Here is a 27,614-nt window from a genome sequence, read left to right as displayed (position 1 = left end):
TCATCCCTCCAGCGCTCCCGGCCGCCCCGCCGCACCCATGAAGGCCGGCGCAGGTGATGGAGGCGGGGGAGGGTGCGGGCAGCGGGGGGTGGCGCGGGGCACCGCACCAGGCACCGCACCGGGCACCGCACCGGGCACCGCACCGGGCACCGCGCCGCCGCTCACCGCCCGCTCTCTCCCTTCCCCGGCAGGTCACTGAGCCCCCTCCGCCGGCGCTGCCGCCCCCGACGTCTGCGGGGCCCCGCGCAGGTGAGCGGTGCGGGGCGCGGTGCGGGGCGGGGGGCGCGGTGCGGGGCCACCGTGACTCATCCCTTTCTGGCTGCAGATTCGGAGAGGGGAGGCGGGGGGCGCAGCACGGGTCTGCCGGCGCCGCTCCGCATCGCGGGGGGTCAGAATGGGGGGCTTCCCGGGGCACAGGGTTCTCCGGGCGGGTCACGGATTAGGCCCGCAGCGCACCCGCATTGCGTGTGCCAGACCCCCGCGGCACACACGGCAGGACCGTATTGCGTGCGCCGGAGTCCACGGCATGCACTAGATCCCCGTGGCATACCCCGACCCACACTGCAGCCACTTGGACCCCCCACCACACCCACCAGTCCTGCTTCACAACCCCAGACCCACATTAGATGCACTAGGACCCACACAGCAGCATCAGCCACACATCACGCTCACCAGACCCACATCTCATGCACCTGACCCACATCTCATGCACCTGACCCTCCCTACACACCCCAGACCCACATCACATGCACCAGATCCTCCCCTGCATGCCCCGATCCCACATCACATGCACCAGACCCACATCAGACCCTTGTCACATGCATCAGACCCCATCACATGCATTAGACCCTCCCTGCAAGCACCAGACCCTCCCTGCAGACCCCAGGCCCGCATCTCATGCACCAGACCCTCCCTGCTTACACCAGTCCCATGTCACATGGATCAGACCCACATCACATGCACCAGACCCTCCCTGCACACCCCAAACCCCCCTCTCCTGCACCAGACCCTCCTGCATACACCAGTCCCACGTCATAGGGATCAGACTCTCATCTTATGCACCAGACTGTCCCTGCAAACACCAGCCCCATATCTGCTCGTGCAGCATCCCAGTGTGTCTCCGGCTCCGTGGGGCATTGCAGGAGCTGGAGCTGCTGTGCAGTTGACATTTTATTACTTAATGGCTTCATGCTCCATCTCCAAAGGGACACGGAAACACCCGAGTGGGCTGAGCCGGGTGCTCTGTTCTCTCCTCCCCGCAAGGTCAGCGCTGTGGTTGTCGCACAGAACCCGCTGCTGGGCGCCTGTTCTGCTTATAAAATCCTGGTGTTCCCACCCTCCCTGGGCAGTGGACACACCGTGCTGTGACCTTGTGCCAGAAGGTGCAGATCCCGGTGTCCAGGGCTGTGGGGTCCCAGGGTGGGGGTCAGAGGGGCAGTGCCCCTGCTCCCACCTCGGCAGCGCTGCAGAGGGCTGAGGCAGGAGATGTGGTGTGTGGTTAAAGTAGGCCATTCCAGCGGTGCGGAGACCCAGGGCTAATCCCCCGGCACCGCCGTCATTCCCAGCCCTCTCTCAAGGTGGATGGTGGTGAGGGGAGACCTGCTTCCGCTGCGCCGAGGCACAGAGGGGAGGAGTAGCTGTTGCACTGGAAGCTGGATTTGTCTTCCATGTTTTTGCCTTTGTATCCTGAAGGAGTGGGCTCTTCCTTCTGCTTCCCAGTCCTCAGCTCTGCTCCTGGCAGAGCACCTGTGCAGGATGGGCTGTGCGGTGCAACGTCACCTCCATCCCATCCTGCTGACCTTCCCAGCCCGGGGTGAGACATGGGGTCTGCACACTGGGTGTCCTGCTCCTGCTGTCATGCTGCTACAGCATGTCATGGAGCTCTTTTCCCATTTTCCCTTGACTCCAGTGGGCCCAGCGAGAGCCCAGACTGCACCCTCTGATCAGGCACCTTGTTTTTAGCTGGTGAGGGCTGGGAATTGCCACCTCCCCATTTGGAGGTACAGCCAGGTCAGCTGGAAAAGTGATGAACTGCATAACCCGAGCTTTCCAAATGGTCTTTGTTTTCCTGTAATCTCCGTGTGGCAACTCAGCGTTTTATAACAAACAGGAGAATAAAAGGAGATGCTCCTGCACTTTGGAATGGGATACAACCACTTTTAGCACCATTGATTTTTCTGGTGGTGTTGCATAAACACCCCGTGGGGTTTGTCCCTGCTTGCGCCCTGAGCACTCAGCTCTGCCCTGAGCTGGATTTAGCAGTGGCCTTGGCAGTGCTGGGTTAGCAGTTGGATTTGATGATGTTGAAGGTCTTTTCCAACCTAAATGGTTCTGTGATTCCATGATCTCCCTCTGCCCAGAACCCAGATGAAGCTCTGCCTGCTTTGGGATGAGCCATCTCCACGGAGGTATCACCACATCCTTGGAATCTCCTGAGCAGGAGCAATGCAACCCCTGTATCCCAAAAATCCCCCATGGCAGGAGTAGGAGCACAGACATGGTCACCAGTGTTTGCCCCCAGCTGCTCGGATGGTGCCTCCAGTGCTGACCCCCCTCCTCCATCAGGACTTCTGCCGTCCCTGGATGCTGGATCCTTCTCCTTCCCACCACAGCCCGGCTGTATCCCAGTCCCTTTTCCATTGCAAGCCACCCCTGGCATTGCTGCTGTCTGGGGACACAGGGCTCTGCCCTGCATCAGCTGCTGGTAGTTGGCCACCTCCAATACTGTGCTTATTTTTAGTGTGAAGAAAAACAGAGGCAGTGTCAGGAAGGCAGGGAGGCTCCTGTGGAGCCCTTTTTGCCCCGTGGAAAAACAAAGCTGTGATTTCCCTCCCCGCATTCCCTCTGCTTTTAATCTTGTTCATCCTGGGAGGCTGGAGATCTCCCAGGGGGCACCACGGTTCCTCTCCCAGGTCTCTGCAGTGGGTGAAGCTGCTCTCAGACGCTTGGGCTCGGTGCCACCATTGCAAAACGCTCCTCACACAGGATGTGCCAAGGGAAACACGGGAATCCGGCAGCGGGCAGGGTGATGGGAGCCTCGACAAAGGAAGCAGTGAGCGAGAAATCTGGGGAAATGTGGCAACTGCTGGCACAGCAGCGCTGTGCTGAGGGCTGGCACTGGCGGTGAGCCCCGGGCTCTCACACCTTCTCCCGTGTTCCCCGTGGGGATGGGATGAGCTGTTGGGGTGTCTCAGGCCAGCACAGCAGCCGGATTCCTCTGAATCCCACAGGAGTTGAGCTTTGGAAGCTCATCAGCCTGTGGCCATGAAACCTTCAGAGGAACAAGCTGAGGAACCATCGGACACTTCACTGAGCCGATAGTGAGGGTCTCTCCAAGGGTTCCATGGCCCCGTTTCCCAATGGGAAGCACCTAGGAGGGGCAATACCTGCCCAGCCCAGTGTATCACTGGCACAGGTGGTGGATCCATGATGGAGTGGGGAAGTGGCAGGATTGGAGGTGAAGAGGCGTCTCTGCGGGGCAGTGATCCCAAAAAGGAGCTGAGCTGCTCTTCCTGGGAAAATCTTCCTCTGGGGCATGAGGCTGAGCCTCAGGGTGCTCTACCCCTGCTCTCACTGCTCTGCCATCCTTTGCCCTTTGCACCACTGTCATGGTGTGATCAGTAGGTGGGCAGAGCCCCAGGTCCCCTCTGTGGCTGGTGGGACCCACCAGGAGATGTGCCCTGTGGTCACCCATGCCAGGACAGTGGCAGTGTGTGGGTCTTGTGCCAGTTCTGCATCCCAGCCCTCTGTGGGGGATCTGCTTTTCGTGCTGTAGCTCCAGTTGTTTCCTTGTTAAGGCTCATTGCTTTCATTTATCAGGAATTCCTCAGGCTAATTCCACTGCATGGAACAAGCCCTGGTTTGTGCTGTTGTTTCTAAAAGTGCTCCCCTTCTGTTCTACATGTGGCAGGAGACTCACAGGGACTTTTGCTGTTAGAGGCTCCAGGAAAGTGTTGGTTCTGGTCCCCCCAGTATGGGGACAAACCAGTGCCCCCTGATCTTGCTCCAGGAATTGTCCTGACCACCTCTGCTCTGGAGACAGGATGGGAGAGCTGGGGTCGTTCAGCCTGGAGAAGAAAAGGCTCCAGGGAGACCTTGGAGTGCCTTCCAGTGCCTCAAGGGGCTCCAAGAGAGCTGGAGGGGGACTTTGGACAAGGGTCTGGAGTGACAGGACAAGGGGGAATGGCTTCACACTGACAGAGGGCAGGATTAGATTGGATATTAAGAAGAAACTCTTTCCTGTGAGGGTGGCGAGGCCCTGGCACAGGTTGCCCAGAGAAGCTGTGGCTGCCCCATCCCTGGAATTGTTCAAGGCCAGGTTGGATGAGGCTTGGAGCAACTGGTCTAGTGGAAGGTGTCCCTGCCCATGGCAGGGTGTTGGAATGAGATGAGCTTTGAGGTCCCTTCCAACCCATACCATTCTGTGATTCTTACCCCCCTCCATGGACAGGGATGCCACCCACTAGACCAGAGTTAATCTTGGGTTTCTCCTTGCCTTCCTAGTGAGGCTCCATTGGTGCTGCAGCAGCTCATCCTGGTCCATGTGATGGGGGTAATTCTGTGTGCAGATCAATAATTTCCTCAGCCTTTAGGATCCATGCACCACACGGGAAGGTGTGTGTTTGGCTTTGGTGCTGAGTCTGCCCACCCTGCCTGTCCTGGGCAGCCCTTGGGCATGGTGAGGCTTCTGGGGAGACTGAAGTGGCCCGTTGATTCTTTGAGAATAAAGACAGTGACAGTTTATTACCGGTGGTTGAATTCCAGACACCCTGGGTGCTGTGGGAGGCACTGAGCCTCGGCGTGGGCACCAGGCAAGTCTGCAGCAGTGGGAGGAGGAAGAGAACGAAATGAGCTCCTCAGACATAAGGTCAAATCCAGGCTTCCCCACAGAGCCATTCCTGGCTGCGGATGCTGGCAGGGGGTGCCTGGGGTGCAGCACAGGGTGCTCTCAGGAGCCCCAAGTGCTGGACACGCACATGCCATCTGTGGTGCTGGGACTTACTGGTGCTGCGTGTTAGGAGGGGGCAGAGGGACCTCTGTGCAGAGTGGCTTGGCATGAGGGTGACTCTGCCGTGGGTGGGGAAAGACCTGGGTACAGCTGGGATACCACTGGGTTGATGCTGGGCACACTGGGTTGATGCTGGGCACGCTGGGTTGATACTGGGATACTGCTGGGCTGATGCTGGAATACCACTGGGCTGATAACGGATATCACTGGCTGCAGGGCCCAGGACACAGGGCTTGGGGCTGTGAGAGGGCAAGGAGTCAACCCCTGTGGCCACAGATCTCCCTAAATCCCTGCTCAAGAGCTGTTGGAGTGCAGGCTGTGCCGCAGCCCTGCATGGCGCTGCTGGAGGATGCCGGAGAATCCTGGAGGATGCTCCTGCTGGCCACGCTTGGCTCTCCATGGATGCTGATTCACGCTGCTGCAGTAGCAGAGCTTGCAGCCACTCAGGAGCAGTGATCCAGCAGGACAGAGCACTGCCTCCCCCTGCCCAGGTCATCTCCTGGCAAATCCATCCCAGGTCGGAGCACCAGTACCTCCAGCTCCTTCTTGCAGTGTCCCGGGGGTGCTGCCCCCACCCTGGCTAGGGCTGGGGGTACCCTATGGCTGCACATCCCCAGCACTTTGGGCTCTTCAGTGCCCTGGTTTGGAGATTGGGGAACAGCGAATCCTGGGCAAAGGAGAGGCCTGGGCTGGGCAGGGTGGGCTTTGAGGCAGCCTGGAAAAAAATAGCCTGGGGTGGCAAATGCAAAAGGCTGCCCTGGGGTGAGCTGGCTATGTCCCCCCTCCTCTCCTGCCTCCCCTCTTGTCCTACTCCTCGCACTCCCCTGGAGCAGGGCCAGCAGCACCGGGTGTTTCCTGTCACCCATCGATTATGTGCTGGCTGGTCCCATCGCTCGCGTTGCTCTGCCAAAATCTGGGATAAATGCTGGCATTGTGAATGGGCTTGGGGATGGGGGGAGGGAGGAGCACACAGTGCCCCCATCCCGTCCTTCTCTGGCAGACTGTGAGCACAGTGGGGATCCCAGCGGTGCCGTGGGATGTTTGGCAGGATGCGGGTGCTGAGCGGATGCTTCCCTCACTCCCTGACATCCTGCGTGTGCCCGAGGTGCTGCAAGCCTCTGGATCTGGCCTATTTATTTACAGGAAAGCAGGCTCTGTGGTTCCCGAGGGATTAGCTGCTGCTGCCTCATCACGCAGGGATCTGTTCTCCCTCACCTGATTTCACTGCTGAATGCGTGATTTGGACTTAATTATGGCAAAGCAGGCGCCCATCCCACTGCGGGGAGAGCTGCCTGCCCAGGGAGGTCCAGGGACGGGTGTCAGAGCCCTTGTCCCATCTCTGCCCTGAGTAATGCCACCGCTGCAGGCACCCTGTGTCTCTGAGGCATACTCTCCTTCTGGCATGGATGGGCACCTGGGGGCAGCGGGAATCTTGTCCCGTGTCTGGAGCCTGGTGGGAAAGGAGCTCCAGACCATGGGCAGGCACCTGCTCTGCTGTTCTAAATTAAGAACACCCTCGCCCTGTGCCCACAGCATCCCGATGGGCCCAAGGCATGCTGCATCCCAGCATTCCCAGTCTATGGGAGGCAGGCAGGAAGCACAGCCCAGATGTGCAGGGGATGCTGTCCATGTCTGCCTTGGGACTGGTGGCCCTCGGGCCTACAGTGATACCCTGGTGCCAGGGCTCACCTCTCATTTTGCAGGGTTTCTGCCTCCCCGGGGCCACGTTCCTGCCTTCACCTCCTCTCTCTGTTGCCTTCACCCGCAGTTCCCCGTGCCCAGGACCCGTGGCACCGCGGCCATGTCCATGCCGGGGAGCAGACGCTCGTCCACTGGATCACGAAGGTGAATATGCTGCAACCTCTGGCTCCAGGACCGGGCACCAGCGCCTGCAGCCGGGAGGGGATGATCCCCACGCCTCCACCACCAGCTGCCACTTCGCAGCACGAACCCCCAGCCCAGCTTTCGGGGGGTTGCATGGCGCTGCCCACTGCACAGCACTTCCCTGTCCGTGCATGTGGCCCCCTGAGCGCTGCACTCCCCGTCCCTCTGTCCGTCTGTGCCACGGCCAGGATCGACCCCACCGTCCATCTGGGCGAAGGCAGGCAGTGAGTGGTGGAGAGCACTGGGGTTGGGGCAGTGAAACTGGGAGGTGTGTTAGCCCTTGGAAAGTCTCTCCTCGAGCTGAGTGATAGAGGCAAAAAAGGGAGGAAAAAAGCGTTTGTTCCTTTCCAGTGTCTCCATGACCTGGACTGCTGTTATGGAGGTCGAGGCCCAGAATGGGCAGGGAGAAGAGGCAGAGCTGCCCATGTGGAGGTGATGCTCTGGCAGACGTGGCCCGAGCTCTGCCGGGACCACGCTCCCAGGGGACTCTCCAGGGGCTCCCGGGGGGTCCCAGGGGCTCCCAAGGTCCTCAGGGTGCAAGGATGCTGTGCCAGCATCCAGGGGCTGCCACGCCAGGGAGGGGGGAACGGGTGGGCATCCCCCCCAGCCCTGCCTTTGTGCCCGTCGCCATGTCCGTGCCATTTTGATCCCTGCTGTTTGTTTTGTCCTTTTGTCTTGTGTGTTCTCGGTGTGGTGGTTGGCAGTCGCGGGGTTTATGGACGGAGTGGCTTTGCCTCCTTCTTTAAGTCTTCAGCGCCCTCAGCCACTCGGCCTGAGACACAGCCTCTTCTCCCTGCCTCCAGGCGCCCCTCGCCCCCCGGGAGGGACACCTACGGCACCTCCTCGCTGAGCAGCAGCAGCAATTCTGGCTCCTGCAAGGGCAGCGACAGCAGCCCCACCCCAAGGTAACCCATCACCCGTGGCCCCAGGGTGGCTGCCGGGTGCCCCCGGGCAGGGGGAGCAGCCCCCCATGCTGCCGGTGCCGGTGCCCGGCGGGGACAGGAGTGCAGGGCCCAGTGGAGTGAGGCTGTGCACGTGGTGGCTGGGGGAGCTGGAGCTGGCAGAGCTGCTGGTGTGTCTCCAAAGACCCTCACTATCCTCCTCCAAACCTCTCCACTGCTGCTGTTGTGTTGTGTCCCTCCCTGTCCCCCTGCCTGCCACTCAGGGACCCCCGTCCCCTTCCCTCCGTCCTGCTGTGGCTGTGGCTTGCACGCTGCACGCTCCCTCCTGCTGCTCCCGCACTCCAAGGAGCACCTGGATCCTTCCAGACCAAAGGCACGAGAGCAAGAACTTCGCTTCCATCCCCTTGTGTTGCCTGGCAAAGGTTTGGCAAGAGCTGATGGCACCCCGGCTTCTTAGCAGGGAGCTGCTGGTGTGTTTGGGGCACAAACAGCTGGCACCAATCTGTGGGACAAGCCCCAGCCCCAGCCCCTCAGGCACAGCAGCCCATGGTGCACTGCTCCAGGGAGTGAGGCCCAACTCCTGCGTGTCCCCAGTCACCTTCCAGCTCCCAGAGGTGGAGTCAGTCTGGGAGGGTCTGAAGGGCCCGCGGGTGACATGGTGATCAGGGCCCATGAGTGCTGCAGCTGGGGGCAGTGGCCATGGGGCAGTCCAAGGCTACAGTCCTGCCTGGATGCTTCTAACATGATGCTTCTGTCCCTGGCCGAAGGCTGCTGGGCTGCTGGCCACCATGCATGGGGGCTTTGGGATGGCCCCCTGCCATGCACAGGGAATTCCCACCACCCTGCTGCCATGCACGGGGAATTCGGTTCCCCCACTGCCATGCGGGAGCCGCTCATTCTGCTCCCAGCTCTCCATGTGCCTCCCAGCCCACCATATACCCCTAAATGTGCAAAACCAGCCTCCCTGACCAGCCCCAGGTCTCTACACTGCCCTAGGCTTTGGGCCAGAGATGTCAATTCCTCCACCCCAGTGCCAGGGGTGGCACAAGGAGGGTCCAGATGTGCCGCTGGCCCAGCCTGGAGCAAATGCTGGATGCCCTTGCTTGTTCTCCAGAGGCAGGACAGCTGCCATCTCCAGACCTACTCCTTACCAAACCCTTCCATTCCCCATCCTCTGCCTCCATTCCTGATGGGGCTGATCCCACCCTGGGGTCTCCATCCACATCAGTTGTTCCTGGAAAGCTCACTACAGGCACACAGAGACCTCGGTGCCCACCTGCTCCCAGCTCTGCTCATTCCCTAGCAAAATCCCAGCTCCACAGAAGGCTCAGTGCCTGCCAGTAGCATTAGTGGGTCTAGGAGCTGCACCTACCCTCCTGCCAGCAACACAGCACCTGAGACACCCACCCTGCCCCTCCTGCCAGCAAACAGCACCTGAGACACCCACCTTGCCCCTCCTGCCAGTGGCATAGCACCTGAAACATGCATCCTGCCCCTCCTGCCAGCAGCACAGCACCCTCGGGCACTCATCCTGCCCCTTCTGCTCTCAGAGCTCCTTTGGGATGTGCTATGGGGCTGCACCCCGGGAGCAGGTTGGTACCCCTGGGCCGAGCCTGTGCTGACCCTGGCACTGGCAGTGGGTGACATCCATGTCCCTGCAGGCGCTCGTCCAAGTACAACCTCTGCAGTGACAACCATGGGATAAAGCCGCCGACGCCGGAGCAGTACCTGACCCCCCTGCAGCAGAAGGAGGTCTGCATCCGGCACCTGAAGGCTCGCCTGAAGGACACACAGGAGCGGCTGCAGGACAGGTGAGCACGGGAGCAGCAGGCACTGACTCCCTGGCACCAGCCATCACCACCTGCTGTGGCAGCTCCTGTCTGGGACTGGTCCTTTTGGGGGTCTCAGTTCCCAGCACGGCATCTTGTCTTCAGGCTCGTGCCCAGGTACCGAGGTCACAGCTCTACTGTGGCATTGCAGGGGTCTGGCACTGCTGCCCATCCAACCCAGAGCTGCAGATTAGGGGGCCACAGAGCCCCACGTCCCACCTGTGGTGGCTGCGCTCTCCCCTCGCCCCGGTTAAGTCCCTGCCGTGCTTTTGCTGAATTTCAGCGTCAGAGGGTGGCTAATCCCCATCTGCTCCTCTCGGGCTTAGGCATGTCCTCATTGGAATGCCAGCTGCCACACGCCTGCCCAGGGCACCTGCCCACCCCCACGCAGCCCTCGGGAGCCCTGGGTGCTGCAGCCCCTCCAGGAGAAGGCTGAGTGTCACTTCCAGGGATCCTTGAGCATCACTCCCAGGGGATCCCTGAGCATCAATCCCAAGAGTCCCTGAGCATCAATCCTGACAGTCCCAGAGTATCGCTCCTGAGGGTCCCTGAGCATCACTCTTAGGAGTCCCTCAGCATCACTCCCAAGGGTCCCTGAGCATCACTCTTAGGGGTCCCTGAACATTGCTCCTGAGGTTCCCTGAGCATCCCTCCTTGGGGTCCCTGAGTGTCACCCCCTGGGGTCCTGAGCATTGCTCCCAAGGGTCCTCGAGCCGCTGGATCCAGTCACGAGTGTTACTGGGTGATCTGGTTCCAACTCAGTGCTGGGCACACGAGGGCAGGGCTGTCCCCGCAGCCCCCTCAGCGCCGTGGCGGTGCCCTCCCATCTCCGCAGGGACGCTGAGATCGAGGACCTGAAGACGCAGCTGTCACGGATGCAGGAGGACTGGATCGAGGAGGAGTGCCACCGCGTGGAGGCCCAGCTGGCGCTGAAGGAGGCCCGCAAGGAGATAAAGCAGCTGAAGCAGGTCATCGACACAGTGAAGAACAACCTGCTGGAGAAGGACAAGGGCCTCCAGAAGTATTTTGTGGACATCAACATCCAGAACAAGAAGCTGGAGACGCTGCTGCACAGCATGGAGGTGGCGCAGAACGGGGCACTGAAGGAGGAGGGGGCCGGCGAGTCAGCCGGGGGGTCCCCAGCCCGATCCCTCACCCGCAGCTCCACCTACACCAAGCTGAGCGACCAGGGGGCCGGGGACCGCAACGTGGGGGGCTCACAGACCATCTCGCTGGACGAGGGGGCCGACAGTGGCTTCGTGGGGATGGAGGAGGTTCCGGGCCACACGGACACGCTGGAGGTGGGGGGTGAGCCTGGCACCCGCCTGCCCCCCAACAACACCTACGAGAAGGTGCTGGGACTGCGGGGCAGCGTGGAGGCAGGGGTGCAGGCCAGCTGCATGCAGGAACGGGCCATCCAGACAGACTTTGTGCCCTGCCAGCCCGACCTGGACACCATCCTGGAGAAGGTGATGAAGTCCCAGGCTTGCAGCTTGGGCAGCCCCACCTCCGCCTGGGTCTCCGAAATGGAAGACACGATGCCCGTCCCTGAGCTTGCCAACCCCACTGGGGCCACGGACATGCTGGTGGCCGAGCCCGATGCCACGACGGCGGGTACCGGTGCTGAGGGAAGTGCCCCCTGCAACCCGGCGGTGCGGCAGCCCCCCAGCGCCAGCCCCTCGGTGGCCATCGCCTGCGTGGCGGAGGAGGAGCTGACGGAGGCGACCGGCTGCGAGAACAACCCTTCCAAGAGCTACTGGAGCCGCCACTTCATCGTGGATCTGCTGGCAGTGGTGGTGCCGGCGGTGCCCACGGTGGCCTGGCTGTGCCGCTCGCAGCGGCGGCAGGGCCAGCCCATCTACAACATCAGCTCCCTGCTGCGGGGCTGCTGCACCGTCGCCCTCCACTCCATCCGCAGGATGGGCTGTCGCCCCGTCGCCAGCCCTGGCCCCGGGGGCAGCGCCCAGCCCTGACCCCCCCGAGGCCCCCCACCCGCCCCCACGGACCCGACTGCTGATTGTAAAACCCTGGTGTGGCACTGGCGGGTGGGACGGGGTGGAGGGGTCTGTGGGTGTGTCGGGGTGTGCTGCCCCTTCCAGCTCCTCTGTCCTGGAGGACTGTTGTTGGAAGAGGGGCACTAAGCATCACCCCCTGCTGACGGACATCCCTGCCCGTACCTCTGGCTGCGGGGGGCTGCACCCACCAGGTGGGCTCTCCCTCCATCACACTTGCTTTTTGGTTGTCCCCAGGTTGTCCCGAGGGTCAGCCCTGCCACGGGTGGGTGATGGCAAGCAGCTTCTGGCAGCGGGGAGTGCTGGGGGTGCAGTGGTCCCTTGTTCCAGGTGCAGAGTCTGTCTGTGGGCAGCGGGATGGGGGGATCCTGCCCGGAAACAGGAACCAGCTCCGGAGCGGTTTGATCCAGCTGCCCATTCCCTGGGAGATGCCTCCCCACACCAGGATGGAACTGTGCTGCTGCTCACACATGGAGTGCCCTGAGGAAGCCGTGGGCTCTCCCTCCCTTTGCTTTGCACTATATTCACTTTTTTTTTGGGTACAGACTGAAGCCCGGGTGTTGGGACTCTGGCCGCCAGACAGCGGGTCGGGGGCCTCTCGCAGTTTTGGCAGCGGTGATGCCGGTTATCCCACCATGTGCTGGAGCTCGGATGCCTTTGCCGGGGTGCGGGCAGTGCCGTGCAGGCAGAGCCAAGCCCTTTGCCCCCCTGGCCCACCCAAATCCCCGCTTTGCTGGTGGCCTCCAGAAAAATGCCTTTTTTTTTGTTGTCGAGACGCAAAGACAGCGAGGATTGCTCAGCGGGGCTGTTGGGGCGCGGGACTTCGGGCTCCCCCCGTGCGCGCCGCGCTCCCACCCCACGAATGTCTGTGGTTTCTTCGTGACTTGAACTAACAGTGTTTCCCCCCACCCCAACCCAAGCCCACTCCCCCACCCATGGGTGCCACTGGCCAGGTGCCCTGGGAGCTGGTGATGCTCCACACACCGGCACCCAGCGGTCCCTGCAGGGGCACGAGCCACATCCCGCGTGCCCCACGCTTCCCTGCATCCCCCATCCGCCGGCTCTGCCTGTGCTGGGGGGCAGTGGGGGGCAGCAGCTCTTCCACCAGCCCAGCACCAGGTGCCGGGGAAAAGATCTGGGGAGCAGCAGTGTCCAGGCAGCCGGGGCAGATGTAAGCGGAGCTGGGATATTCGCCTCTCGTGCAATGTATTTGTGGATCTGTGTACACGTCTGTTAGACTATCCAAAGCTTTGCCAAGAAATAAATGTAACGATTATATTTGAAAGACAAATCTATATAATATATTTTTTAAATACAGAACTGAAAAAGCTGTAAACCCCCCTTTTCTTGTTTCCCCTGTCCTGTACTCGCTCTCTGTGGTGGATGTAATAAACGTCGCTGGGTCTGTGTCTGCTTTGGCTGGAGCCAGCCCTTGGCGTCCACCCTGAGGGGGGCTGGCCTGAGCAGGGACAGGGGGACATGGGGACCCTGGGACAGGACACCTGCCCTACCCCTTCTGAGGAGAGCAAGAACCACCCAGCAGCCACCAGCCTCTGGAGCGATGAGGAGATTCACACTAAAAAAGCTTCTTTTCAGATGTTGTAGGGTCCCCTCAGCAGCTCCTCCCAGCTTCCAGTGTCAGCTCCCCAGGAAGGCAGCGATGGCATCACAGGTCAGGGATGGAGTGGTCCATGGATGACTTCACCAGCCCTGATGAGAGCCTGGGCAGAGGGACAGAGGGAGAGGAGATCACTGAGGGGAACCCAGGGGGCCTTGTGGGGTGTGGGGGTCCCTGCAGCCCCACATTCTCACCGTTTGACCATGTGCTCGTAAATCACAGTGGGGATGATGGTCAGTGTCACCGCATTCCCAGCCCCTGCCAGCACCTCCGTGAGCTGTTTATCCTGTGGGGGAGAGCAGGGAGGGGTTGTGGGGTGCCCAGCTTTGCTCAGAACCCCCGCAGCTTCTCTGGCCACATCCTGAACTCCCTGGGCACATCCTGTGCCACCAGCAGGGCACAGCCCTACCTTCATGCCGATGACGTTCTGTCCGTTCACCTCACAGATGCAGTGGTGGGTGAGGAGCCCATTGCGGGCAGCTGAGCTGTCCTTGGCCAGCGACACGATCTTCCCCTTCTTCACCACGATGCCGATGTGGCCGGTGCTGTCCTTGTGCACGGTGACAGTGCGCTGGAAAGGCCTGTGGGAGAGCACGGTCAGTGCTGCCACTGGCACTGCCACCACCAGCACTGCCACCAGCACTGCCACCCGCTCACCTGTCCCGCACCACCATGACGATTTTTTCGGGGTTCGCCTTCTTCAGTGCCCGCTGTGCCTTGTCGCTGCTCCAGCCCGCGCAGTTCTTGCCATCGATTTGCAGCACCTGGTCCCCGAAGCGCAGCCCCACCAGCGCTGCTGGCGAGTTGGCCTTCACCAGCTGCACGAAGATGCCCTGGGGACACAGAGGAGCGGTGGCACGGTGCCATGGAATGCCGTGCCATGCCCTCTGCACCCTGCTGTGCTGTGCCATGCCACCCATTGCCGTGCTATGAGACACCGTGCCGTGATACACTGTCACAATTACGCCACGAGTGCACCACGTCATGTCGTGCCACACTGTCCTGTGCCGTGCCCAGCCCCGTGCCAGCCCAGCCCCTCACCTGGTCGACATTCTTCAGCTGCAGCCCCGTCTTGCCCCGCTCGTCCTTGCACAGGTGGATCTCCCGCACGCCCGGCTTGATCTCTGCCCGCCGCAGCCCCGCGCTGTTCCCGGTCAGAGGGGCGACCAGCTGGCCTGGGGTGGGGCCCACAGGGGTCAGGGCCTGTGGTGGAGCCAGGGGTCAGTGGGAATGGGGGGGACACGGGGCCTGTGCACCTCAGCCCTTGGGGGGTGCTGCATGCCTTCCCTGGGCAAGATGTGGACCCAAAAGGACCCCCACCATGGCACGGGGACCCCATGTGGGACAGGGAGAGCAGCTGGCTCAGACACCTACAGTGTTGTCCTCTGGGTGCAGGTTCTTCTGGATCTCCTCGCTGGAGAGCGTGAGCCCCATGTAGTTCTCCAGCTCGGACAGGTTGGGGTACAGCATGGGCGGCTCTGCGGGACACACCGAGGGTGATCTCAGCTCCTGGGGTCCCCTACCCACAGACATTGCCACCCTCCAGCCTGTGAGCCCCCTGGGACCATGGGCCAGCAGAAAGAAACCCCCAGAATTCCATCCCCCACCCACGTACTGAGTTTTGGGGGATCGCAGCTGAGTCCCCCACATGGTGAGCATCACCCCCCCCAGGCAGCCCCTGGACAGGGTGAGCTGGTTGTGCCCCACATTACCGGTGCCCGAGGTGAGCTTTGGCTTCTCTGTGACCACTGTGGTGGGGGGGGTCCTCACCCCAGCAGCTGCCTGTGCCTGCCAAGAGATGGGGTCTGCTCAGTGCTGTGCCCCCCACCCTATGCACCCTCCATTGGGGTCTGCTCACCCCCCAGAATGCTGCTGGCACTGACCTGCAGGACCTGATGGCCCTTCATGTCCTCCAGGGAGGGGTAGAGCGTTGCCATCGCTGCTGCTGCCTGGGGACAGGGATGGGGCAGTTCAGGGACTGGGGTACCTCTCTCCAAGCATCCCCCTCCCGGCCCAGGTGTCCCAGACAGGCTGTCACCCAGAGCCTCTGGCGTGACTCAAGGCTGTGTCACCAGGGCCACCACCTCCACCACTTCCTGGTGGCTGGGACATGGGTGGCTGCCAGGCACAGGCACCTGGGCTTTGCTTTCCTGGTGGCAGGTCCCACTCCCCACGTCCACCTGTCCAGTGGGGCCATCCCAGCATCACTCAGACAGGGGAGTGGGATATCCCATGGGAACAAACCCTGTGCCTCCCATCAGCCCCTCTGCTCACCATGTCCACCTGCCCTGAGGGACCAGCCCGGCATCATCCAGACAAGGGAGAGGGATATCCCATGGGAACAGCCTCTCTGCCCCCCCTTAGCCCCCTCTGTCCCCAGTGCACCTCATACTGTGCCCAGGGCAAGGTTGCACTCCCCCAGCTCTGCCCCACAGCATTGCCTTCCCCAAAAAGTATCATCCAAAACTGGTGGGTAGAGGCCAAATCCAGACCCAGCTCTGAGCCCTGTGGGAACCAGGCAGGATCCCACCCGCAGCTCAGGGATGGCAGCAGCATCCAACGGACAAGACTGTCCAAGCCCAACCCTGGCACCCCTGCACTCACCTGCCAACAGCTCCCAGATCCTTGTGACACCCTTTGCTTGGCCGCTGGATTTTATAGCCATGCCCAGCCTAGGGAGGGGCCAGGCAGCCTCAGCTGATTGCAGCCCGGACAGATAGGGCATAGGTGAGGAAGAGGAAGTGGAAGGTGAAGGCAACACTGTGCAGGGCCCTGGGGACAGGGATGAGGACAGGGATGGCTTTCTATGGATTTGGGCATCCTGGAGGAGCAGGGATGGGCCTGTAGCACTCCCACACACATCACCCCTCCTGTCAGCCCCAGCACATGGCTTGGCCCCCCCAAGGGGGGGCCCCCCACCACACCCCATCCTGGGCTCCACGGCCCTGCCGGGGGATGAAGGGGATGCCCCACCGTGAGCCCCTGCGTGGGCGGTGGCTCCTGCTGACACCTCACTGCCCGGGCACGTGGGGCTGACACAGCCGTGACTGGGATGCCGTGTCCTGCACCATTCCAGCTGTCACCTGGGACACGTGCCAGGCATGACAGCCCCGTGGGAGTCCCACACCACAGAGGGAAAAACTGAACCAGTGCGGAGTTCAGCGCGAGGTGGATGTGGCATCCCACTGCCATGGGATATCACTGTGTCACTCTGGGATCCAGCCCTCCAGCACTCACCTGTGACATCCTGCTGCTCGCACCAGGGACACCACAGGACACTGTGTCCTCAGGGGCTGGGCAGTGTGGTGCTGAGGGTGCTCAGCCGGGCCCACAGCCCGTGGCACCAGCCCAGAGCTCTCTGGCTTGGGGCCAGTCCTGCTGTGCAGCCATGGCCAGGCAAGTCCCAGCTCCCTGTGCCTCCACTCCTGCGTGCCAGACCAGGAGGAAGCATTTTATTTACTGGTGTTATTTTTAGCTGGATGGTCCCTGGCTGCCGTGGCCACCCCGGGACGAGAACAGCCCAGTGGCAGGGAGAGTCCTATACAGACAGAGGGTTCCTAGGAGTCTGTCCCTTCCCCAAAACCAGATCTGGAAGAACCTATACCCCACCTGCACTTATAGGTGCTGCAGGAACCATGCAGGGGCTGCGGGCCTGAGGTCAGCAAGGTCCCCTAAGCCTCTCCCTAGCCCTGGCTTATCTCCAGCCAGAAGCCACGGCACTGCCTGGCACTGGTTAATAATTAAAGCAAAAAGCTTTGCAGGAAGAGAAACCCAAGCTGGCCTTTAGCTTCCGCCCAGAAACAGCCACAGCCAAGGGCAGAGTGGGCTGCTGGTGCCCCAGCAGCTCCCATTCTGCTTCACTGAGCAGCAATTAAGGGCAGTGCTAATTCCTGCACAGCCTGGCCCCAATCCTGCACAGCCCCCTATTCCTGGATGCATCCCAGTGGCTGAGCTGCTCCTGCCCCAGGGCCACAGTTCCCTCCAGGCCCTGTTGTTACACACAAACTTTGCTCTGGAGCTGGGACTGGCCATGTTATCGATCATGGCTGTGTTATCAGTCGTGGCACTGGATCAAAGGCCGTCAGCCGAGGAGCCGGGCACTGGCCTGTGCTGGTGCCCGAGCAGCTCCTACACACACAACATCCACAGCTGGAGCAGCCAAGCCCAAAGTGGGGGATGTGCCGTGTCCCACGTGCCATGTCCGGCTTCCAAAAAGGGCCAAGATAAATCCAGGGAGATGTATGGACAGACTTCCCCAGAGGTACAGGGACCCTGGGAACATGCATCAGTCTGCCCTTCATGCTCCCAGTCTGGGGTGATTCACAGCTGCAAGGGCACGAGGCTGTGAGGGCAACACTTAATAGGTTATGGTGAGGCAATTAATTATGCAAATTCCAGAAGGCTGCCATCAGCTCCCCACAGAGCCCAGGAGCCCCAGGCATCCCACTGCGCTCCCAGAGCTGAGCACCTGAGCCTCACACAAAGGCACACCAGCACAGCACCACAACCCTGGCGGAGCACCCACAGCACCCCACGAACCTGGCACAGCACCCTGGGAGCGCAGAGCAGCACCCACAGCACCCTGTGAGGAAGGAACAGCACCCACAGCACCCCACACAGCACCCACAGCACCCCGTGAGCCGGGCACAGCACCCACAGCACCCCACAAGCCCAGCCCAGGCCCTGCTGCGCTGAGCAACAGACGGGCAAGGGAAAAACCTCCAGGACACAGAGCTGAGAAAAGCCAGCATAAAGCGTTTTTATTGCAATAATAAATTGGATACCTTTGTGCGGCGGAGAAGGAAGTGACCGGCAGGAATTTCTGTTATCAACGGACTGGGCAGAGCAGAGGAGGGGGCACGGGGGGCAGCAATGTGTCCTGTGAGACCAGGCAAGCGGCGATGACCAGCATCAGGTGGCAGGAGAGAACGGGCAGGTGTGCTCAGAGCAGGGACAGCAGGGGCTGATGGTTCCTTTCCCGAGGGAGGGAGGGAGGACAGGGGCATTTTTGTTGAGTTGAGCCTCCATCACCTCCCCTGCTAACAGCACCTTCCCTTTGTCCACTGTTTTCCTTTCTCTTTACAGAATGCTCCATGCTGTGGGATTTTCAGGGTGCAATGGAGCTCTGATGGAAACCCAACTCCCTAAATTCAAAAGTGGGTTGGGGGGAAGGCAGGCTCACCCTGTGGCAGGGTGAAGCAGGGGCAGAGCAGCCCCCCCTTCCCCGATGCTGCTCCCTGCATGGAGAACAGGGAAAGGCCAGGCTGCTCCCTCGCTGTCCCATTCCAGGCAGAATTCCTATGAACAATCCTAGTGCTACCTTGCTCTCTGCATCCCTTTAGCCTCAACAGGCTCACTCTGCTATGGCTTTTGCAGCAGCAGCAATTTCTGGTTTGGAAACACCATAAATCTGCACCAAAACAAGTAACTAACAGGATTCCTTTTGTTCAAATTACTCCTATCTAAGGTCAACCCATCTGCGTGCTACTGGGAAAACGCAGTCTACACCTGGAACAAAAATAAGATTAAGAACTTGACCCAAAAAGAGTTGAGGTTTACGGCGTATAGTTTAAAAAGACATAAAAACACGATACAAGGAGGAAGAGTCAGACGCAAAGCTTAGTGACCAAAGGCATTCAATCAAGGTGTAAGGTTATACAATGAGTGTAGTGGACTATCAGGAAAAGCTCCGTACAAAGTCATGTGCACTCTTCTTGAAGCTGAGATTCTGGATTCCTCCATGTGCCAAACCTGCGGGGAGAGAGGAGAGGCAGCGTGACAGAGCCGCCCACCCGCCGAGGGAACTCAGGGCATGGCAGCCTCAGCACAAACCACATCCGGCCTTTCAAGCAGAAGTCAGGCCCCAATTACAGGGGGAGCACAGCCCTATCCTGCCCCCACCATTGGGACCCTGCACCCCAGACCACAGCCCCACAGAATCACAGAACGGTCTCAGCTGGAAGGGACGTTAAAGCTCATCTCGTTCCAACCCTTTGCCATGGCAGGGACACCTTCCATTAGATCAGGTGGCTCCAAGCCCTGCCCAACCCGGTCTTGAACACTTGCAGGGATGAGGCAGCCACAGCTTCTCTGGGCAACCTGTGCCAGGGCCTCACCACCCTCACAAGGAAGAATTTCTTCTTAATATCCAATCTAACCCCGTCCTGTGTCAGTGAAGCCATTCCCCCTTGTCCTGTCATTCCAGGCCCTTGTCCAAAGTCCCTCTCCAGCTTTCTTAAAGCCCCTTTAGTTACTGGAAGGAGCTCTAAGGTCTCCTCAGAGCCCTCTCTTCTCCAGGCTGAACAACCCCAGCTTTCCCATCCTGTTTCCATAGCAGAGGTGCTCCAGCTCTTGAGTCATAATCAAAGCCTGCTGTCCACACCATCAGCCTCAAGCACCATCAGCATGAGAGGCAGGAGGGGGAGCAGCAGCCAAGCCCCACGGTGCAGCAACACAGCACATGGAACCTGAGGCACAGACAACCAGCACCACAACACATCCATGGCATGAACCCGCCCTGCCAGGCTGGGAGCTTCACTTTTATCACCGCAGTGATCTGATCCCCAGCTCACCAGACTCCCAAGAGCAACTTCTACCCACAGCCAGAAACCTGCCCCCTCCTTCTCATACTCCCCCACTGCCACCCACTCCTCCTGCCTCTCACCCCCATCCCACCTCCCCACACTGTCCCAAGACCAAAGACAGGGGCCTTAAGCTGTCCCCAGTCCACACACTCCCTGCCAGCAGCTGCCCCTCCTTACCCGAGGACAGGGCGCTGGGGTGGGTCATTCCAATTTCATGAGCTCCACGTCAAAAATTAGAGTGGCGTTTGGCGGGATGATCCCTGGGTGGCCAGTGGAGCCATAGGCGTAATCTGGGGAGATGGTCATCTTTGCCCGCTGACCAACGCTCATCTGGGGCAGGGACAGAAACACAGGGATGTCAGGAGATGGGCACAGCCGCCAGGTGAGTGACAGGGGAGAGACAGACCTGTCCCCACTGCTTTCCTTACATTGGGCAAGAGCAAGGCCCCGGGCTGAACAAACCAGAGGGGCAAGAGAGGAATGGGGAGAACATCAGAGGGGAAAGGCATGCAGCATGGGCTGGAAAATGAGCAGAGCTTGAGATGTCCTTCACACAGGTGACAGCAGGGAATGCCAGGCAATTCCCTCCAGCCTCTGTCACCCTTGTGCTCATGTCCCCAGCATGGCATGGAGCGGGTGCAGTCACACAGGCGGGAGCCAAAGCTGTGCTGTGCCCACCAGCCCTCCCTGGTGTGGGCTCACAGCCTGGAGCTGTGCTGTGCCCACCAGCCCTCCCTCCCCGTGGGCTTCACAGCCCTGGAGGCTGGAGCGCTCCCGCCGCGCTCGTTCGGAGCTGACTCAGTGGAGAAATGTCACCGCTGAGTCACCGACGTGCCGTAGGTGTTGCTGGGGCCCGGCCCGGCTCCATCCCTGCCAGCTGGCAGGTGGCAATGCAGAAGGTGATATTCACGCCCACACCTCCCAGCGCCGAGGGGGCGGAGGGGTGGAAATCTCAGGGGAATAGAATAAAAAAAAATAATAAAACAGGGAATGAGCTCCACACAGTGATTTCTGCCCACGCTGCAGCTCCCGGCGCACGGCTCGGCACAGCCCAGCACGCGGATCGCGACTCCAAGGAGCTCCAGGCACCTGAGCGACTCCTTCCTCCCAGCCGCGGATCACCTCCTGCTTGCCCATCACAAACTTGAACGGCTTGTTCCTGTCGCGGGAGGAATCAAACTTCTTCCCATCCTCCAGCATACCTGGAGGGAGAGAGAGAGAGATATGATGGTGACACAGGGACAGAGCCACGCGCGCCAGCGTGAAGCTGCTGTGACCTGTGACAGTCACCCCTGGGACAGCTCACATGGCTCTGAGTCAAAGATGTGTCTCAGTTGAGCCTCCTTTTCCCTGGGAAACACCTGCACAGGGGTCCTGGAGGGGAAAGCCCCTGGGGCATCACCCAGCCTGGGGCATGGCAGGATGGCTCTTGGCTGTCTTGGCCCAAAGAGAATGGTCCTCTGGGCTGGGACCAAGGACTGATAAGGGGAGCAGATGAAGGGGGGGAAGAAAACCTTGCCCACCTCACAGCACCACTGCCAGCCATTTGTCAGGCAGCAGGATCCGGCCTGGCACTTCCTATCACACCGGCACACACCTCTCACTCCTTGCCAGGCTTCCACCTTTAGGCATCCAAAACACTGATGATGCTCCAGTGCCCCACCTGGAGGCTTTGACCAGCCTCCAGCCCTCCCATGCCCAGCTGTGTCCTGCTGATCTGTGCCAAATCCCTCCCGGGCCCAGGAATGACAACGGGGAGAGGCAGCACCAAGTGCTGGATGCGTGTGCCTGGGGCAGCCCTCGTTCCCCAGTAAGGGCTGAGCCAGGCTGATATCCCCAGAGCTAAATATAACTCCCCAACATGAGCTAAGGAGGAATTTCCTCCCCTCCCTTGCTCCCTGCCTGACCTTCTTGGGGAATCTTGGAGCTGGCACTGCCTTATAGGAGCAGTAACTCCACTGGCCAACTCCTATAAGGCAGCTCCAGCTCTGCATTAACACAGCCAGTGCCCTGCACAATAAACCCTGTATGATAAGAGCAATATTAAACTCTCTTCCAAATGCTTTTCACTTCTTCACTTCCTGAAACAGCCCAAAAAACCTGTTTTCCTGGCTGGAAAATGCTCTGTAGCCTTGAAAACCCAAATTTTCCCAGGAAGGCCTAGAGTAGAATGACTTCCCTTTGCCAGGACACATGGGCAAGGGAAAATGTGTCTGTGAAAAAGATGGGATGGAGGATCTTGGCCCCTGCTTGCACTGTTACCAGAGCAAATGGCATGCAGGGACCAGCAGCCACAGAGATGGGAGATGCCAAATGGAAAGAAGAGAACGGGAAAAAATACATCACTTTTGCAGGGGCAAAAAGCACTGAGACCTTTGGGCTGCAGGAAGCTTTCTCTCAGGGAGTAGAATTAAGCTTTTAATTTCACAAACAGCAAAAATCCCCTCTCCAAGATGTCAAGCGTCAGCTCAGCCAGTCACGCTGTAGCCCTGGACTTTGGAACAGTAAGTCTGGAGTTCTCTCACCTCCTCCTTCCAGGATAAACCTCTTGCCGCTGAACCTGCTTCCAGCCCCGTCTGGCACTGCTCCCTGCTCCCGTCCGCTGGCCTTCCTCCCGCCCGGCGGGGCCGCTGGCAGCAGGGACACGGGGCAGGCCGTGCCGGCTGGCACCGGCAGCGCTGCCTGGCTGAGCCCCGAGCTGACCCTGCCTCCGGCTCCGAGCCCTCCAGCGCTGCAACAAGCTGGGGTGGCTGAGGAAGGATGGAGGTGGCAGCTCTCTGCCATCCCCCTCACTGGACACCCACCGAGGAAAACCCCAGGGGCCATGCAGCACAATCCCCTGCTCGCCACAGCAAGCAGGGACCTCACACAGCAAGTAGGGACCTCCGGGATTGCTCCTGGGGCATCCGCTGCCTGCAGAAGCACATCCCGTTTGGTGTCCCGAGCAGGGCAACGTAGAGGCACCACCAGCAGCCCAGGAGATGCGGTCAACTTTGCACAGGACTGGATGGCACTGCTCAACCCTGCTGCCAAGCTCACCTGACCCAGTCCAGCCTCGGGAAGTGTTTCAGGGCTGGCAGTACCCTGCCTGCAGAAGAGAGGGACTGACAGACTAAGCTGGTTGCAGTAGCCCAAGGGATTGATCACTCAGCTGCCCCCAGCCCAGGACAGAGGTCACACACAGCCCATCCCTGCTCCCCAGCATGGGGCTGCTGTGAGGCTGCCATGATCCCCCATTACGCCACCGGGGAAAACAAAGAGGCTCCAATGCTTTGGAGACAGCGTCCTCATCTCAGGCACTTCCTCTGCCCACAAGCCTCCCGGGAGATTTCTCCAGCCCTGGACAAGTATGAGCAACCATTTCCTCATCTCTGCCATCCCTGAGCAAGGAGATAACGAGATCTTAAAGCTATTATGGAGGCAAAGCATCCTCTGGCAAAAGCAGCCACCCCGGTAGAGCCCCAGGAGCAGCAGACAGTCCCTGGCACAGTTCTGTGCTTGCCATCACCAGTCCTGTGAGGGGAGCAGAGCCCATGGAGGTGGGTTACAGAGATCCACCTACCCTGGTTACCAGCCTGAAGGGCTTTGAGCCTCAAGAGATCCCACTTGGGCTATACAGACCCTGGGAGGGTTCAGGGAACCACAGTGAGGAAGAGCACGGAGCCCTGCAGAGGCTGCAGCAGTTGTGGGATGGAGCAGGGGCTCTGGAGTGCAGCCCCAGCCCAGGACGGGCAGAGTGGCAGTGCCAGGTCTCTGCCACACTTGGCAGGCAGGAGCTGGGAGACGCCGGCTGCAACGTGCGACTTGGCTCTGGGCCCCCCTGGGCGGGCAGAGGCGGCAGAGAGCAGCGCTGGAGCAGGCAGAGTCAGCCCTGGGACAAACCTGCCGGGTCGGGTTTTGCTGGGGGTGCAGAGCCCCACCTGCACCTCCTCCATCCCCTCTAGGCTGCCAATTCTTGGCACAATCATCGCCCAGGGGCTCCCACGTGGAGCCAGCTTCCTGAGGAGAAGCAGGGAGCGACCAGAGCAGTGGTGCAGGCCCCCCTGCTCCAGCTGGGACAGGATGGAAAACCCTTCCCAGAAGTCCTGGGATACCCAGCATGCTCCAACCCCTCTCTGCTCAGGACCAGGATGCACAGCTGAGGTTCAATCCTGCCTCCACCAGTGCTCCCCATTACCCAGCCCACCCATTGCCACCTGCAGCTGGATGCAGAGGGGGTTTTGTCCACTGTTCTCACACGGCCTGGCAGGAGAGACGACCCCAGTGCAGGCAGGGAAGGGGGTGCAGGAGCTGCCACAAGTGTCACAACCAGCAAACTGACAGTCAGATGCCTTGGTAGGAAATGTCTCACAACCACAGGGTGTTCACTGAGCAGCAGGAGAGCATCAAGGGCAGCAGCACCCAGAGCAGTGGGAGAGCACCACCACCCCACAGGTGCTGGAGAGGATGGTTCCCTCGGTGCTACTTTGCTGGAGAAAGATAGTTTTCTCTAGTATTCCTCCCTGCTCCAAACCCCTCTCCTTCCAAGACTGCAGATGCTGAGTGCGCTCTGCCACTCAGGCAAAGCCCTTTGGCCAAGCCATGTCAGACTTGCTCCTGTCCTGGCACTGCCTAGCATGACCACAGCTCCCCATTTCCCATCCAGAAGCATGGTGGCATACCCACATTCTCCCCATACTCTCCGCAGCCCCTGTGTGCTCAGACAGCAGGTCCCTCTGGCACCAGCACTGCCAGACCCCCCACTCTGCCCACTGCTCTGACCCAGGGGGCTCAGCTCTGTTGGCCCCCAAACCCACACCCCTTCCCCACCGACTCACTCCGACGCCACCCTCCCATTCCATGCCAGTTGCTGCGAGCAATCCTGAACGTATCAGTGAACTTTATCCTTGATTTAGCTCCTTTAAGGGCTCTATGTAGCAGATTTCATATCGAAGGCTATTTAAGATGCCCCACGGTGTGAGCTCTCCACAAAAATACCTGGGTCCTGGGATGGAGGAGGGGGAAAGGGTCCAATTCCCCCAGCTCCCCTCATATACCTCCACCTCTGCAATCCCAGCATAAGCAACTGGCATCTCTCAAGCAGAAGGCCCAGAGGATTCTTAGCTCTCCACCTCCTTCCCCAGCTCTGCCTCCCACACCAGGGCTGTCTATCTGTCCATCCCTCATGCCTGGGATGCTCTCGGTGGGGCCAGGCCCCATGGAGCAGGAGCTGGGGCACAGGCAGAAGCAGCACCAGCCTCTGGCTGACTGAGCCAGCTCCTCACAGTCCCTCACCCTTGGATCACTGTTTTTTTCCCAAAAATGGTTTTTACCCAAATCACTGTGCATCCGTAACCCAGTGCAGGGAGAGCTGCCTCCTGTACACCACAGGCTGGATCTCCCCAGCACTGGAGCAAAGGGCAGCCGGGGACGGAGCCAACACAGGGCTCTGGAAGCACCCTGGGAGCTCAGCACCTCCAGCACTGCACTCTGCCGCCATCCCTGATGCTGCTCTGCAACGGAGCCGGGAATCAAAGGTTTGTAAGGATTCCCGAGAGCCAAGCCCCGCTCCAGCCTCTGGCAGGGCTGGCTGCGGGAGCCATGCTGCCGACGCAGGGAAACGGCATCAGGGCCTGGAGGTGTTTGATTCCTGCTGCCTGCCGAGGCGGGTGGGGGGGGCAGGAGCCGCCTGCGGACGGAACGGGCGGGGGAGGGGGAGAATAAAGGACAAAAGGAGACAATAATAACAAACAAACAAAATAAAGGAAATTAGAGAACCGCTCCCAGGGGCGCAGCGGATCGCTGCTGCTGGGGAGCGCCTGTCGGGAGCAAGTCACCACGTAGCACTTTGCCTGAAGCACCATGACGTGGGGACTGGACGTTGGTGACCCCCCAGGCAGCTCTGCCAGGGTCGGGGGGACCAGCAGGAGGGGGGGAGTCAGCGCTGGGAGCCGAAGGGCTGGGAGCTGGGAGGGCTGGCAGGCGGCAGGACTGGCCCACCGGGAGCCACTTGACTGCCTGCCAGCCTCTCTTTGTTCTTCCACCGGCGAAGGAAACCGGGCGGTTGGGCAGACCAAGCTGCTTCCTCTCCCTGCTGACGAGGGAAGGGGAAAGAACGGGGGAGATGGAGGAGCAGCAGATGGGCTGGATGCCCGCCGAGCCCTCCCGGCAGGCTGGGCTATCCGGGCCCTGCAGAGAGGGGCTCCCCAGCCCCCCACCATGGCCAGGGAGGCGGAAAGGGGAATTGGTTATTAGCAAAAACAGTCACAAATGAGTCGCTGACTCGTTTTTACCCAACCTGATGAGCCAGAGCTGTACAAAAGGAGCCCGAGGGGGACAGCAGCCCCAGGAGTGACTCCCCAAAGCATTTTTTGGGGTCTCAAGGTTGTTTTCTTCCCGCCCCCCGAGCTTGCAGAAGGCTGCTGGAGAACACCGAATGGAACATGACCCTCTCTGGCTTTGGGGAAGCCCCTCATCGAAGCACTACCCCCACCCCCAAACAGTGCCTTGGTTACCCACACTGGGGTTGCCCCAGAAAAGCCCAGAATTTGGGTCTGCAGCTGCCCCACAGGCATCCCTGGTGTCGCCCCATAAGGGAGAAGGGGTTGGGGCAGTAGTGGGGAGGGGGATTGCATCCCTACAGGGAGCTCTGGCAGGGGGGTCCTGCTCCAAGGCAGGGGACCCTGAAACGCCTCGGGGATGACTCGTGGAGCCCGTAGGGGCTCTGGGCTCCACAGCCCGCAGGCCTCGGCTGCCCTGGAACCCCCAGAGACGCGCTGGACTCTGCCCTGGGTGCCCCTTCCTGTCCCCCGGGGACCCCCCGAGCTGTTCTCCCAGTGCACCCCCAAAAACAAGGCGAGATGCGTGCGGGAAAAGGCCCCTCCATGGATGAGGCTGCGGGAGAGACGGGGACAACGGGGCCTCCCCACGGCCACGGGGCACCGACAGGACCCCCCATCCCGTCCCCGCGCCCCGCCCGGGAGAGCCGCCCGTGGTGGCCCGGACCCCCCCGGTTCCCCCGGGGAGCGCCACGGCTCATCCCGGCCGCCGGGCCCGGGGTCCCCGCAGGCAGCCGGCGGCGGGCGGTGGGGAGCGGCAGTCCCCGCTCCCTCGGTGCCCGGGCCGGGCAGACCCTCCCGCCCCTCCGCTGCCGGTGCCGGCGGGGCCGCCCCGCACTCACCCGTGTAGTGCACCACGCAGGTCTGGCCGCGCTTGGGGAACGTCCGCCCTGCGGGGAGACACGCACCGTCACCCCGCGGCACCGGGACCCGCACCGGGACCCGCGGGGAGAGCAGGGACAAGGGATGGGGGCTGTGGGAGAAGCGGGCACGGCCGCGGCTCACCGTCGCCGGGGGCGATGGTCTCCACATGCACGCCCATGCCCGTGCCGGTGCTGCTCGCACCCGCAGCGCCCGCAGCCCGAGGGAGGAGGGACCGCGTGTGCGCAGCCGCGACGGTCAGCGCCATAAAGCCCGCCCGCCCCGCCAGGGAACTCGCCCGTCACCGCCATCCAGCCCACCCATCACCGCCACAGAGCCCGCCCGTCACCTCCATCCAGCCCACCCACCACCGCCACAGAACCCGCCCGTCACCGCCATGCGGCCCTCCCGCCCCGCCAGGGAGCGGTCCCGCCCCGGCCGCCGCCATCTTCCGCCCCCCCCCCCGCCCTGCCGCCATCTCGGCTCCACGCGGTTGCCGGGGAAACGCGGGCCGGCCGTGAGGGACCCCCGGGCTCGGGCCCCTGTGGGCTGTGCCCGTGTATGGCCATGCCCGGGCCCGAGGTGTGTGGCCCAGCACA

The 27,614-nt window shown here is 61.1% G+C and overlaps 3 protein-coding genes across 6 annotated transcripts; 1 reads left to right on the top strand and 2 right to left on the bottom strand.

The window, feature by feature from the left end:
* The first annotated feature begins 2 nt into the window (after positions 1 to 2).
* On the top strand, positions 3 to 12,926 carry SNPH (syntaphilin). Of its 2 annotated transcripts, none has more exons than XM_017833207.1 (6): positions 3 to 53; positions 192 to 249; positions 6,777 to 6,853; positions 7,696 to 7,797; positions 9,456 to 9,605; positions 10,459 to 12,926. In XM_017833207.1, the coding sequence occupies exons 3-6, from the start codon at positions 6,810 to 6,812 to the stop codon at positions 11,594 to 11,596; spliced, it is 1,434 nt and encodes a 477-aa protein (XP_017688696.1). In that variant the 5' UTR covers positions 3 to 53; positions 192 to 249; positions 6,777 to 6,809; the 3' UTR covers positions 11,597 to 12,926. The 2 variants fall into 2 exon arrangements, with proteins under 2 accessions (XP_017688696.1, XP_017688695.1); XM_017833206.1 differs by having other exon boundaries at positions 7,597 to 7,797.
* A 112-nt stretch (positions 12,927 to 13,038) lies between these two features.
* SDCBP2 (syndecan binding protein 2) lies at positions 13,039 to 17,883 on the bottom strand. 3 transcript variants are annotated; one of them, XM_017833208.1, is made up of 10 exons: positions 16,491 to 17,883; positions 15,858 to 16,025; positions 15,137 to 15,202; positions 14,966 to 15,041; positions 14,628 to 14,731; positions 14,295 to 14,456; positions 13,911 to 14,086; positions 13,663 to 13,834; positions 13,448 to 13,539; positions 13,039 to 13,356 (listed from the first exon to the last, which is right to left on the bottom strand). In XM_017833208.1, the coding sequence occupies exons 3-10, from the start codon at positions 15,188 to 15,190 to the stop codon at positions 13,302 to 13,304; spliced, it is 891 nt and encodes a 296-aa protein (XP_017688697.1). In that variant the 5' UTR covers positions 15,191 to 15,202; positions 15,858 to 16,025; positions 16,491 to 17,883; the 3' UTR covers positions 13,039 to 13,301. The 3 variants fall into 3 exon arrangements, with proteins under 3 accessions (XP_017688697.1, XP_017688698.1, XP_017688699.1); XM_017833209.1 differs by lacking the exons at positions 15,858 to 16,025; positions 16,491 to 17,883 and having other exon boundaries at positions 15,137 to 15,265; XM_017833210.1 differs by lacking the exons at positions 14,966 to 15,041; positions 15,858 to 16,025; positions 16,491 to 17,883 and having other exon boundaries at positions 15,137 to 15,153.
* A 105-nt stretch (positions 17,884 to 17,988) lies between these two features.
* Positions 17,989 to 27,263, bottom strand: FKBP1A (FK506 binding protein 1A). Its single transcript, XM_017833212.1, has 5 exons — positions 27,160 to 27,263; positions 26,997 to 27,044; positions 20,927 to 21,039; positions 20,015 to 20,167; positions 17,989 to 19,004 (listed from the first exon to the last, which is right to left on the bottom strand). The coding sequence occupies exons 1-4, from the start codon at positions 27,194 to 27,196 to the stop codon at positions 20,039 to 20,041; spliced, it is 327 nt and encodes a 108-aa protein (XP_017688701.1). The 5' UTR covers positions 27,197 to 27,263; the 3' UTR covers positions 17,989 to 19,004; positions 20,015 to 20,038.
* Between the last annotated feature and the right edge of the window lie 351 nt (positions 27,264 to 27,614).

This window comes from Lepidothrix coronata, unplaced genomic scaffold (genome assembly GCF_001604755.1).
Source record: "Lepidothrix coronata isolate B3197 unplaced genomic scaffold, Lepidothrix_coronata-1.0 Scaffold212, whole genome shotgun sequence".
NCBI classification, from domain to species: Eukaryota; Metazoa; Chordata; class Aves; order Passeriformes; family Pipridae; genus Lepidothrix; species Lepidothrix coronata.
The sequence above is the reverse complement of the archived record's forward strand: the minus strand, read 5'-3'. Positions and strand labels throughout refer to the sequence as shown.

Excerpts from the sequence above, each read along its gene's own strand:
- SNPH (XM_017833206.1), top strand. The coding sequence starts at position 6,810 with ATGTCCATGCCGGGGAGCAGACGCTCGTCCACTGGATCACGAAG. Across the intron at positions 6,854-7,596 it reads TCGTCCACTGGATCACGAAG|TCGCGGGGTTTATGGACGGA; the intron begins GTGAATATGCTG and ends GGTGGTTGGCAG. Across the intron at positions 7,798-9,455 it reads GACAGCAGCCCCACCCCAAG|GCGCTCGTCCAAGTACAACC; the intron begins GTAACCCATCAC and ends ATGTCCCTGCAG.
- SDCBP2 (XM_017833208.1), bottom strand. The coding sequence starts at position 15,190 with ATGGCAACGCTCTACCCCTCCCTGGAGGACATGAAGGGCCATCAGGTC. Across the intron at positions 15,042-15,136 it reads AGGGCCATCAGGTCCTGCAG|GCACAGGCAGCTGCTGGGGT; the intron begins GTCAGTGCCAGC and ends ATCTCTTGGCAG. Across the intron at positions 13,357-13,447 it reads TACGAGCACATGGTCAAACG|GCTCTCATCAGGGCTGGTGA; the intron begins GTGAGAATGTGG and ends CCCTCTGCCCAG.
- FKBP1A (XM_017833212.1), bottom strand. The coding sequence starts at position 27,196 with ATGGGCGTGCATGTGGAGACCATCGCCCCCGGCGACG. Across the intron at positions 27,045-27,159 it reads GACCATCGCCCCCGGCGACG|GGCGGACGTTCCCCAAGCGC; the intron begins GTGAGCCGCGGC and ends GTCTCCCCGCAG. Across the intron at positions 21,040-26,996 it reads CTGCGTGGTGCACTACACGG|GTATGCTGGAGGATGGGAAG; the intron begins GTGAGTGCGGGG and ends CTCTCCCTCCAG.